General features: G+C 45.4%; 1 protein-coding gene across 3 annotated transcripts in view; it reads right to left on the bottom strand.

Annotated features, from left to right (window-relative positions):
- itga6b (integrin, alpha 6b) overlaps positions 1 to 12,297 on the bottom strand; it is a 315,524-nt gene that overhangs the window by 37,807 nt on the left and 265,420 nt on the right. For all 3 annotated transcript variants that reach the window (XM_057330982.1, XM_057330984.1, XM_057330983.1), the window contains 5 exons: positions 5,522 to 5,610; positions 5,311 to 5,438; positions 4,954 to 5,043; positions 4,800 to 4,861; positions 4,534 to 4,703 (listed from right to left, as the gene is read on the bottom strand). In XM_057330982.1, the coding sequence (XP_057186965.1) occupies positions 4,534 to 4,703; positions 4,800 to 4,861; positions 4,954 to 5,043; positions 5,311 to 5,438; positions 5,522 to 5,610 (539 nt within the window). The remainder of the gene's footprint in view (positions 1 to 4,533; positions 4,704 to 4,799; positions 4,862 to 4,953; positions 5,044 to 5,310; positions 5,439 to 5,521; positions 5,611 to 12,297) is intronic.

Raw genomic sequence — 12,297 nt, 5'->3', positions numbered from 1 at the left:
CAATTGATATATTGTTGTCACTGAATTGTGTGCATATCAAATAATGTACTGAAATAATTTTTTTAAATGATCTTTTTATCTTAGCTTTGAACAAAAAAACAACGCACAAATAATAATAGTTGAACTGATCTAATAAATTTCATATCTCAGATCATTACTTTGTGTGACGTCCAATAAAAGTGACATATTAAGTGTTTTTTTAGCAATATCAAAGAAATATTCATGTGCTTGTGTAATTTACTCCGCTGGCGGTTTTAGTTATCCAGCAACTCTGGAAGTTTTAAGTTGTAGCAAATATGTCTTTTTTTATTGCCAGAGTGCCTTAGAAATGCGTCATGTTAACTATAAATCTTACAAAAAAAACGGGATTTAAATTGTAAGTGTGTCACATTTTCCCCTCCTGCCGAGTTCAGGACTTTCTCATTTCATTTCTTGGAACTGTTCTCATTCACTAATAATTGCGTAGATTTTTCGTATTTATATTTGAACTTCTCATGAAGTCCTAATGTTAGTGAATTAGGAGTATTCTAAATGAGCGGTCGTACGAGTTTAGTCATTTGCATAAAACACACCCTGTCCATCTCCATATTAGGGCTTTCCGTCTAACCTTTCCTTTACCACCTGTTGTCACTTAAGTCAATGATACTCCAGGCAACCCCATGTGATGCTGTCTACAAATGCGCACTTGCAAGTAATTCCAAGTGTGAAGTCCTCAAAATCAGTTCAGACACAATAAAACACCTTTTATACAGACACGCAGTTTACAGAGTTCTCGTTAGCCGGCTGTAAAAGCGCTGTTATTCAAAGAAACCTCGCAGCTCGAGCTAATGCAGCTTTTCTTACTGTTTCACTGTATTAAATATAGAATGCGTTCATTTAACTTAAAAATCACAAAAAACCGGGGATTTAAATTGTAAGTGTGTCACATTTTTCCCCTCTCCCGAGTTTGCAGGACTTTTCATTTCATTTCTTTGGTTAACAATGTGCAGTTACCTTGGTCACAGTAGTGGATTCTTGGGTAGAGTCCAGTATGGGAAGAAGGGACGGGAGACCACTCTGTCTCCTTCTGCGTGATGATGGGTTTACAAGTGCCATTGACACTTCAATGGGGATGCCTCTAAGCTTATCTCTTATGCTTTCCTGTGCATTTACAAAATACTAGTATAAATAATAAAACATTAACATAATTGTTGGGTCTGTATATATTGTATGGTTTAGTAAATACTGGGGTGGTTTACCGTAGAGGGTTTTAAGGAAATGTTAGATCTATCTAAACTGAAAACATCTTGCATTCCCTGTGCGGGAAACCACCCCCACCTTGTATATTTAATTACCTCTAGGTGGCAATACTTACTTTTTTACTTCATTACTATAGCTCTTACCCGCAAAGGAATACTTCACACCAAAATTAAATTCAAATTGTTGATAATTGTCACTGATTCTTGCATGTCTTTTAACGAACTATGGTTATCATATGCTTGTTCAAAGCACACAAGAACCAATGATATTGAGTTTAGTTACTGATTTGATTCACTGTTTTATGTGATTATTTTTGTGTCAATAAAAGTTAACGCAAACTTTTAAGAAACTAACAGAAATATACAATCAAAAAGAAGAAAGCACCTTATAATACAATAGCCTTCCTTATTACTACTCCTTTTTATTTCTTTCATCTCAAACATTACAAAATGTTGCTCTGTAATTGCTTTAAATGGGAAGCTGTACCTAGGTAATTCCAGCGCTATGAATGTGACATTTTGTGTTATGGGTGTCACATTTAAACTCTCAGAGAATGTGTTTGTTCTAAACATCAGAATAATACGTGTCTATGCACAAGTTTTCTATTTTAAAAAAGGGAAATAAGCTTGTGTTATGGATGTGACAAACAAGGACACTGGGTCTCATTCACTAATAATTGCGTAGATTTTTCGTATTTATATTTGAACTTCTCATGAAGTCCTAATGTTAGTGAATTAGGAGTATTCTAAATGAGCGGTCGTACGAGTTTAGTCATTTGCATAAAACACACCCTGTCCATCTCCATATTAGGGCTTTCCGTCTAACCTTTCCTTTACCACCTGTTGTCACTTAAGTCAATGATACTCCAGGCAACCCCATGTGATGCTGTCTACAAATGCGCACTTGCAAGTAATTCCAAGTGTGAAGTCCTCAAAATCAGTTCAGACACAATAAAACACCTTTTATACAGACACGCAGTTTACAGAGTTCTCGTTAGCCGGCTGTAAAAGCGCTGTTATTCAAAGAAACCTCGCAGCTCGAGCTAATGCAGCTTTTCTTACTGTTTCACTGTATTAAATATAGAATGCGTTCATTTAACTTAAAAATCACAAAAAACCGGGGATTTAAATTGTAAGTGTGTCACATTTTTCCCCTCTCCCGAGTTTGCAGGACTTTTCATTTCATTTCTTTGGTTAACAATGTGCAGTTACCTTGGTCACAGTAGTGGATTCTTGGGTAGAGTCCAGTATGGGAAGAAGGGACGGGAGACCACTCTGTCTCCTTCTGCGTGATGATGGGTTTACAAGTGCCATTGACACTTCAATGGGGATGCCTCTAAGCTTATCTCTTATGCTTTCCTGTGCATTTACAAAATACTAGTATAAATAATAAAACATTAACATAATTGTTGGGTCTGTATATATTGTATGGTTTAGTAAATACTGGGGTGGTTTACCGTAGAGGGTTTTAAGGAAATGTTAGATCTATCTAAACTGAAAACATCTTGCATTCCCTGTGCGGGAAACCACCCCCACCTTGTATATTTAATTACCTCTAGGTGGCAATACTTACTTTTTTACTTCATTACTATAGCTCTTACCCGCAAAGGAATACTTCACACCAAAATTAAATTCAAATTGTTGATAATTGTCACTGATTCTTGCATGTCTTTTAACGAACTATGGTTATCATATGCTTGTTCAAAGCACACAAGAACCAATGATATTGAGTTTAGTTACTGATTTGATTCACTGTTTTATGTGATTATTTTTGTGTCAATAAAAGTTAACGCAAACTTTTAAGAAACTAACAGAAATATACAATCAAAAAGAAGAAAGCACCTTATAATACAATAGCCTTCCTTATTACTACTCCTTTTTATTTCTTTCATCTCAAACATTACAAAATGTTGCTCTGTAATTGCTTTAAATGGGAAGCTGTACCTAGGTAATTCCAGCGCTATGAATGTGACATTTTGTGTTATGGGTGTCACATTTAAACTCTCAGAGAATGTGTTTGTTCTAAACATCAGAATAATACGTGTCTATGCACAAGTTTTCTATTTTAAAAAAGGGAAATAAGCTTGTGTTATGGATGTGACAAACAAGGACACTGGGTCTCATTCACTAATAATTGCGTAGATTTTTCGTATATATATTTGAACTTCTCATGAAGTCCTAATGTTAGTGAATTAGGAGTATTCTAAATGAGCGGTCGTACGAGTTTAGTCATTTGCATAAAACACACCCTGTCCATCTCCATATTAGGGCTTTCCGTCTAACCTTTCCTTTACCACCTGTTGTCACTTAAGTCAATGATACTCCAGGCAACCCCATGTGATGCTGTCTACAAATGCGCACTTGCAAGTAATTCCAAGTGTGAAGTCCTCAAAATCAGTTCAGACACAATAAAACACCTTTTATACAGACACGCAGTTTACAGAGTTCTCGTTAGCCGGCTGTAAAAGCGCTGTTATTCAAAGAAACCTCGCAGCTCGAGCTAATGCAGCTTTTCTTACTGTTTCACTGTATTAAATATACATCTAAGCGTAACGATATATATATATATGTAGATATATATATATATATATATATATATATATAAACTTTAGTATACTGTATATGTGAAGAGTTTGGTTCCAAAATGAGATAACTCCGTTTTTAAAATTGTTTCAAAATGTTTCTTATGTATATATAAAATGTATATGTATATATATATATATGTATATATACAGTATATATAATTTAAAGTATATAACTAAGATGAAACATACATTTTGTCATTTTGTCTTAGAGAGGGAGAAAGAGAGAGAGAAAGAAAGAAATAAAGACACTGGTGATTTTTGCGTACGTGTGCTTTCAGCTATTCCTATCGTTTTTCTTATATTTAGAATAAATTTTAGTACGAATGTTTTAGTGTATCATGATTTGTTCGTGAAAACGTTCGTACACAGGTTTCACGCACAAATTTGTGCAAACGCATGTTTAGTGAATGAGACCCACTGTTTTTGAGAGATTACATACTTTGTAGGATTTCTGTCAATTAAAATGAACAAATTGTACAAACATTTAAAATTTGTACAATTTCCATTCATGTCAGAATATGTACCGTTATGGATGTGACAATCCTGAAAATGGAACTTATCAGACTATAGAGAATCGTGCACTAAAAATAAAAAAATACTTTCAAAACATGGGTATTTAAACCACTAAATGTTGCCATTTAGTCATCAGTATAGTAAAAACCTTTGGTAAAACTTGATGATAAGGTTGACATTTGCATGGAATTGCCCACCTGCAGTTTGAGTCTTCTTGTAACACATTCTTCTTTTCCCTGGCCCTCAATTTCTATTGTCCCTGTGCTTTCATACTCGGGGTCATTGGGTGATCGTTGGGTGAAGATAATTCTAGAAGGAAGATTAAGTTTCTCTCTTTCAGATTCAGCCCTGATAGTGTAAGCCATTTCTAAAAGAAACAAAAAAAAGAACACGATTATTTACATAAGCATTTGTATATTGACACTAGAACAGAAATAAGGAAACCGAACACACATTTACTTACTCAGAGTAGGATTGTAGTTTTTGGGGTTGACTGAAAATTTGAAGCAGGCCTTGACTTCAAAACTAGAAAAAAGTAATGGTTTGCTTCAGATTAAGGTTTGTTGAGCATTTGGTAACGTGTAAAGATCATGGAACTGTTTTTATGGTTTTCTTACCATACAGTGTTTGCACAGTTCATCTGTGTGAGGTTCAACTCTCTTGGTGTGGTTGTGACAGTCATTTCCATGCTGATAACTGATCTTGCCCTGTGGTTTAAAATACATCAGTAATGCATTTGTAATTTGATAATTTATTTCAATTGATTATTTTCTGATGATGACATCATTATTTGAATGTATTTGCTTATGTTTTTTGTTGTTTAATTGTTTAGATTTTTGTTCAAGTTATTGTATGTAAAATTATTGTTGCTGATGTAAATTAACACAAATAATAATCCACAAAAATTATATTCTTCACCAGTTAAACAACAGGGTTAATGAAATGTTTTAAAACAATGATCAACATGACCATACCTGTACACAAACACTGAATCAGAGAGGGATCCTATAGCCAGATCAGGATAATAATTTCTGTCCAAATCCATGTTGCCCGCAAGAGAGTAGCCAAATAGTTTTACGTTGTGACTTTTCCCTCCAAGAACCTGAAATGAAAGAGAATGAGTGAGTGAATAGTGAAGGAAAACTGAAAGAGAAGAAAAGTGAAGGAGTGAAAGTATGTCTTAACCTGTGCTTTATTTAAGCCTGTAGGTGAGCCATGGAATATAAACACATTTCCAGCTCCATTTCCATCATATGGGGCTCCAACAGCAACATCTGAAAAACACAGGATCACATTAAAAAAATAATTACATCATTACATCTATAATGATCGCTCGTACTATAATTAGCATCAGTATCCTTAAAATGTTCCTTTATTATTTAAAGTGTTAGGCCCAATCCCAATTCTATTTTATACCCCTTTGCCTACCCCTCAAGGGTTGAAAACGTTCCCCTAAGAAATGGGACATCACTACTACAGCGTCATACTTCATCACACGTCACTGCTAGCTCACACTGTATTTCATGCTACGTCAGACGGGACAGTGTTTATAGCAAAGTCTCAAGATGCCGCCGTCAGCTGTAGTCATATCAACGGATTACTGCATTAAAATTGACCCTGGACTTTTTTGCCAAAAGCAGCACACCACACACCCCTCTGTTCATGATCCGATTCCCTGGACGGAGGGGGAGACCCCCGGAACGCGATCACGAACCGGGGAAATCTAAACGCGTTCTGCATTCCCTGATGTGTTCGTGATTGCATTCTGCAATTCCTGCAACAATATTTTTTTGTATTTGTCCTAATTTAAGGTTCTATCGTGCAATCAGTATGCAAGAAAATATTTAATTTTTAATTTTAACAAATTTATTTTTTGGATGCTTGCATGTGCGTCTTAAAGTGCACACTCTCAGCTTTATTTTGAGTGTATTCACATTCAGATTAGCTGAAAGTCCGGGTAGAGAGAATTCTGAGAATTGTTTCTAAACACATTATAGATGTTAGAAATGTATTGCTGAAACACATTACAAGGACTCAGAAGTATGGTGAACTGAATTGTGAAGTTAAACTGTTAAACCGTTTTCACCAATTCTCGCAATGTATCGTCCGAGCATGCATGGCCCCTCCCCTATCACTAGAGCCCCTAGCATCAGGTGTCTGACAATCACGAAATCAGGGTACACTTTCAGGCTCTCTCGTGCTCTCACTCTGCCCAAACTAAACAAATGGTAAAGCAAACCACTACAAACAGACAAAGCTGTCTGTGTTCACACTTGACTTCTTTTTTGAAGCTGCTTGCATCTGTTTTAAATTATAATCCTATGGGGTAAACCGTGTTTAAAAAAAAGTGTCTTTTGAGGTTGAAAAAAGTTACACTTTTCTGAAAAAACGCCCTATGTCAAGCACCCTTTTCACAGCAGAACCAATGACAGAGACCTGTCGTTTCCATAACAACATGCGAGGAACATGATCGGTCGAGAAGGCTCAAGCTAAAAAAAAATGGTTTTGCATAAATGTAAGTTTAATTTTCACTTTCAATAACTTTTGATTGCATTTCTAGGGAGAAATGTGTATTGTAGTTTTGAAATATGTGATTGGTTATAGCACAGACGCTCTCTGTTTATAAATCAAATAGAATTCTGTTAAGCTGCCTATGAAACGTCTTGGTTACGGATGTAACCTCGGTTCCCTGATGGAGGGAACGAGACGTTGTGTCGAACCTATCATCTTCATCCGGATTATGTTTTTACCAATGTTTCGTAAGGTGCATGTCACGTTGCACAATGAAAGATATCACGCGTGAGTGTTCAACAGTTGATTCTTCCGGCTGCCAAATATCACGTTTGAGCAGCTATACACAGTCTAGAACAACTAAAACATTGACATGCTTTTTCACATTATGCATATGCAATACATTTAACGTCTTGGTTACGGATGTAACCTCGGTTCCCTGATGGAGGGAACGAGACGTTGTGTCGAACCGACAGAATGGGGTTTGTCTTGAGAACCTATCATCTTCTGAGTATTTAGAAAAGGCCAATGAAAATTGGCGAATGAAATTTGTCTCATGCTCATTCATTCACCTTTGGTCTGAGGAGCCTAAAGCATCCTCCCCCGACCGCTGGGGTGGGCGGCCAGTGTTGTGGCATGAGGGAGACAACGTCTCGTTCCCTCCATCAGGGAACCGAGGTTACATCCGTAACCAAGACGTTCGCTTTCTGTCAGTTTCTCGACGTTGTGTCGAACCGACAGAATGGGGTTCCTATGGAAAACGCCACAGCACTGAGCCGCGTCACAATCTCTGCGGAGCGACGTTGACTGGCCTGGACGAGTCAGATGAACACGCTACGCGAAATTATGACCTTCCAGTGGAGAGGAAGGGGGACCCAGAGCTTTCCACAAAAGTTGGGAAGCCCCTAACACCGGCCGTCACGGGCGGAGGCCTAATTCTCTAAATGGCGAGAAGCCGCCTGGCACCGTACGGGCCACTGGGTAAGCATTATTCCCCCCTGGGGGAAAAACGCTGCAGAGGCCACTACCTACCGTTGTGAGGAATTAGTGGAGACACCACATGGTCTCACCATCAGGGGAGAACTCATGGGAAGAATGTGCGAACTGCAGGAGTTAACTGCAAGGTGGGAGTCCACCTGGGGAGGTCATGGGTTGCCAAGGTGGGAACCATTCATGAGGATACATCAGACGGAACAGCCCACGGAGGGGGGGTTACCACGTCTGGAGCACTAGGTCCGGTTAGAGGTATCTGGGAGATAACTCAACTGTTCCCCGGCCTAAGGGGGCAGGGCTGCTCTGCCCAGCCTGTCCCCTGGAAGGGTGCTTAGTGATGGATGGAATGCCTTTTCTTTATCCGAGGGGAAAGAAGTGAGGCGGGATCGCCACTGCTCCATCCGGAGGGGGAAGGGCTTCCGCAGGCGTACGCCCAACGGCTGCCGGTCCTACCTGTTGCCCTGCAGGACGCGGGCTGACACCGGTTCAACGCAGAGGTTGTAGAACCTCGCGAAGGTATTGGGCGTAGCCCAACCCGCAGCTCTGCAGATGTCTGCCAGAGAGGCGCCCTGAGCCAGTGCCCACGAGGAGGCAACACCCCGAGTGGAATGCGCCTTAACTCCTAAGGGGCAGGGGCGATCTTGCGACCGGTATGCCAAGGATATGGCATCCACGATCCAGTGCGTCAGTCTCTGTTTGGAGACAGCTCTCCCCTTCTGCTGACCTCCAAAACAGACAAAGAGCTGCTCAGAGCTTCTGAAGCTCTGCGTGCGGTCCAAGTAGAGGCGCAGTGCGTGTACTGGACACAACACGGAAGGGGTTGGGTCTTCCTCCCCAGTGGGGAGTGCCTGCAAGTTCACCACCTGGTCCCGGAAGGGAGTGGTGGGAACTTTGGGCACGTAGCCGGGCCGTGGTCTCAGGATAACGTGAGAGTCTCCAGGCTTGAATTCTAGGCAACCCGAGGACACAGAGAATGCTTGTAGGTCCCCTAACCTCTTGAAGGAGGCGAGCGCAACCAGGAGGGCCGTCTTTATCGACAGGCGAGAAATATCGGCCTCTCCTAGGGGCTCGAAGGGGGGCCTCTGGAGGCCCTCCAGGACCACTTCGAGGTCCCAAAAGGGTACGGGGCGCAGGCAAGGAGGGATTCAACCATCTCGCGCCCCTCAGGAACCTGGTGACCAGGTCGTGCTGTCCTAGAGACTTACCAGCAACTGGATCATGATGTGCGGCTATAGCGGCAACATACACCTTCAGTGTGGAAGGGGAGAGGTTCTTCTCAAGTCTCTTCTGGAGAAAGGACAGTATGTACCTGATCGAGCATCTCTGTGGGTCTTCTCCGTGAGAAGAGCACCAGGACGAGAAGATGCGCCACTTGAAGGCATACAATCTCCTAGTGGCTGGGGCCCTAGCCTGTGTGAGGGTCTCTACCACCGCCAGGGGTAGGTCACTCAGGATCTCCCCGTCCCGTCCAGGGGCCAGACATGGAGGTTCCAGAGGTCTGGGCTGGGATGCCAAAACGTGCCCTTCCCCTGAGAAAGGAGGTCCTTCCTCAGGGGAATCGGCCAGGGGGGAGTTGTTGTCAGGCACACCAGCTCTGAGAACCAAGTCCGGTTGGGCCAATAGGGCGCAACTAGTAGCACTTGATGCTCCTCTTCCCTGACCTTGCACAGGGTCTGTGCAATGAGGCTCACTGTGGGGAAGGCGTACTTCCTCTTGTCCCGCGGCCAGCTGTGCGCAAGGGCATCCGTACCGAGGGGACCATCAAATAGGGAGTACCAAAGCGGACAATAGGTGGAGTCCGGGGAGGCAAACAGGTCCACCTGCGCCTGGCCGAACTGCTCCCATATGAGCTGAACCGCGTGAGGGTGGAGTCGCCACTCTCCGCGAGGTGACCACTGACGAGAGAGCCGGTCTGCTGTCTGGATCAGGTCGCCCGGGATGTGTATGGCTCGCAGGGAGCTGATCACCTGCTGACTCCACAGGAGGAGGCATCGGGCGAGTCGTGTTAGCTGCCGTGAACGAACGCCACCCTGGTGGTTGATATACGCCACGGCAGCTGTGCTGTCCGACCGGACCAGCACGTGCCTGCCCTGCACGAAGGGTTGGAGCCTCTTCAGTGCAAGTAGCACAGCCCACAACTCTAGGCAGTTGATATGCCAATGCAGGCGGGGGCCCGTCCTCCTCCCTGACACTGCGTGCCCGTTGCACACAGCACCCCAGCCCTGAAGGGAGGCATCCGTCATTACCACGACGTACCTTGACACCTGCCCTAGGGGATCCCCTCCCGTAGGAAGGCCATAGACAACCAAGGGGTCAGGGTGCGCCGGCAGAAAGGCGTGATGACCATACGCCTGCTGCCGGTGTGCCACGCTCTCCAAGGAACTCGACTCTGTAGCCAGTGTTGGAGCGGTCGCATGTGCATCAACCCGAGGGGGACCACCCCCGCCGAGAATGCCATGTGCCCCAGGAGCCTCTGAAATTGTTTCAGGGAGACCGCTGGCTGCCTGAAATGCTTCAGGCAGTGTAACACTGACCGGGCCCGCTCTGTAGTCAGTAGCACTGTCATGGAGACGGAGTCGAGTTCCATACCGAGAAAGGAGATGCTCTGCGTGGGGGAGAGCTTGCTCTTTTCCCAGTTGACCTGTAGTCCCAACCGATCTAGGTGCCGGAGCACCAGGTCCCTGTGTGTACACAACAGATCTCGCGAGTGAGCCGAGATGAGCCAGTCGTCGAGATAGTTGAGTACCCGCACACCTTCTTCCCTCAGGGGAAGGACGGCGGCTTCTACGACCTTCGTAAAGACCCGTGGAGACAGGGACAGACCGAAGGGGAGGACCCTGTACTGATATGCCCGTCCCTCAAACGCGAACGGCAGGAACGGCCGGTGTCGAGGGAGGATCGAGACATAAAAGTATGCGTCCTTCAGGTCGATTGCCATGAACCAGTCCTGACGCCTGACGGACGTCAGGATGAGCTTCTGCGTGACCATCCTGAAAGGCAGCTTGTGTAGGTGTCTGTTCAGAACACGCAGATCCAAGATAGGGCGCAACCCTCCGCCTTTCTTGGGGACAATGAAGTACGGGCTGTAGAACCCGCTGAACATCTCGGCCGGTGGGATGGGCTCGATCGCTCCCTTCACCAGAAGGGAGGCGACCTCCGCCCGAAGTACGGGGGCATCCCTGCCTCTGACTGAGGTAAAAAGGACGCCCCGGAACTTGGGCGGACGTGTAGCGAACTGAATCGCGTGGCCGAGACGGATCGTCTTCCTCAGCCAGCCTGACAGTCTGGGAAGCTGAGACCAAGCTCCCAGAAACCGACACAGGGGGACTAGAGGTTTGATCTGCTTCATCGCCCCCGCGGAGGGTGGTTCGATGGCTAGCAGTACGGATTCCTTGCCGGGGGAGGACCCCCGGGGAGGAGATCGGCTCCGCTGTTTTTCCTGCCTGGCGATTGTCTGTCTGAGAGTGCTGAAGGCTGGTGTTTATACTCGACATTGCACTTCGCCGTGACGCAACGTCGAGTTGCCATCCACCGTCGACCAGAGGGTGGGAACGGCTGTGAAAACCCAGAGAGAGAGGAAGCTCTTTTTGTGAGGAAGTGGGTGCTGGTCCCCCAGGGGGGACCAGCTGATGGTAGGATGGGGCAGGGACCGTCCCTATCCGACCCAGCGATGGAGTGGCTGGGATCGGGCCCGGTGGTAGTCTCAATCTCCCTGTGGTCTCTCCGTCAGGGCCGCTTCTGCTTCCGCGACGGCTGCTGAAGGGGAGGCGGTTTCCTCTTTGACGTCCTTTTCCGGGAGGCAGCCTGAGAAGGGGGCACTGGAGCCGGAACCGGAGTCGAAGAGGGCCGAGGCTGCTGGGAAGCAGACGCCGCTCGGGATCTCGAAGGCCTGACGGCGGCCGAGTCATGGCGGGGCAGGATGTGTCTGATTGCCTCCGTCTGCTTCTTCACCGTCGAGAACTGCTGAGAGAAATCCTCAACGGTGTCACCAAACAGCCCTCCCTGCGAGATGGGGGCATCAAGAAAGTGAACCTTCTCGGCGTCCCGCATCTGCGCAAGGTAGAGCCAGAGGTGCCTCTCTTGGACCACCATGGTGGACATCGCCCGACCCAAGGCCCGTGCCGTCACCTTAGTCACCCGTAGAGCAAGAACGGTGGCGGTACGGAGTTCCTGCATTACCGTTGGGTCGGTCTTGCCCTCGTGGAGCTCCTTCAACGCCTTGGCCTGATGGACCTGCAGGATAGCCATGGCATGGAGGGAGCAGGCGGCCTGACCCGCAGCCGTGTAAGCCTTCGACAGCAGAGACGCCGAAAACTTACACGCCCTGGATGGGAGTCTAGGCCGAGCCCTCCAGGTGGCCGCTGTCTGCGGGCACAGGTGCACCGCGACAGCACGCTCCACCTGGGGGATCTCGAAATAGCCCCTGGCCGCCCCACCATCAAGGGAAGTAAGGGCAA

The sequence above is a fragment of the Triplophysa rosa genome, linkage group LG4, assembly GCF_024868665.1.
Source record: "Triplophysa rosa linkage group LG4, Trosa_1v2, whole genome shotgun sequence".
NCBI lineage: Eukaryota > Metazoa > Chordata > Actinopteri > Cypriniformes > Nemacheilidae > Triplophysa > Triplophysa rosa.
Note: the sequence above shows the minus strand (reverse complement) of the source record. Positions and strands in the feature narration are given on the sequence as shown.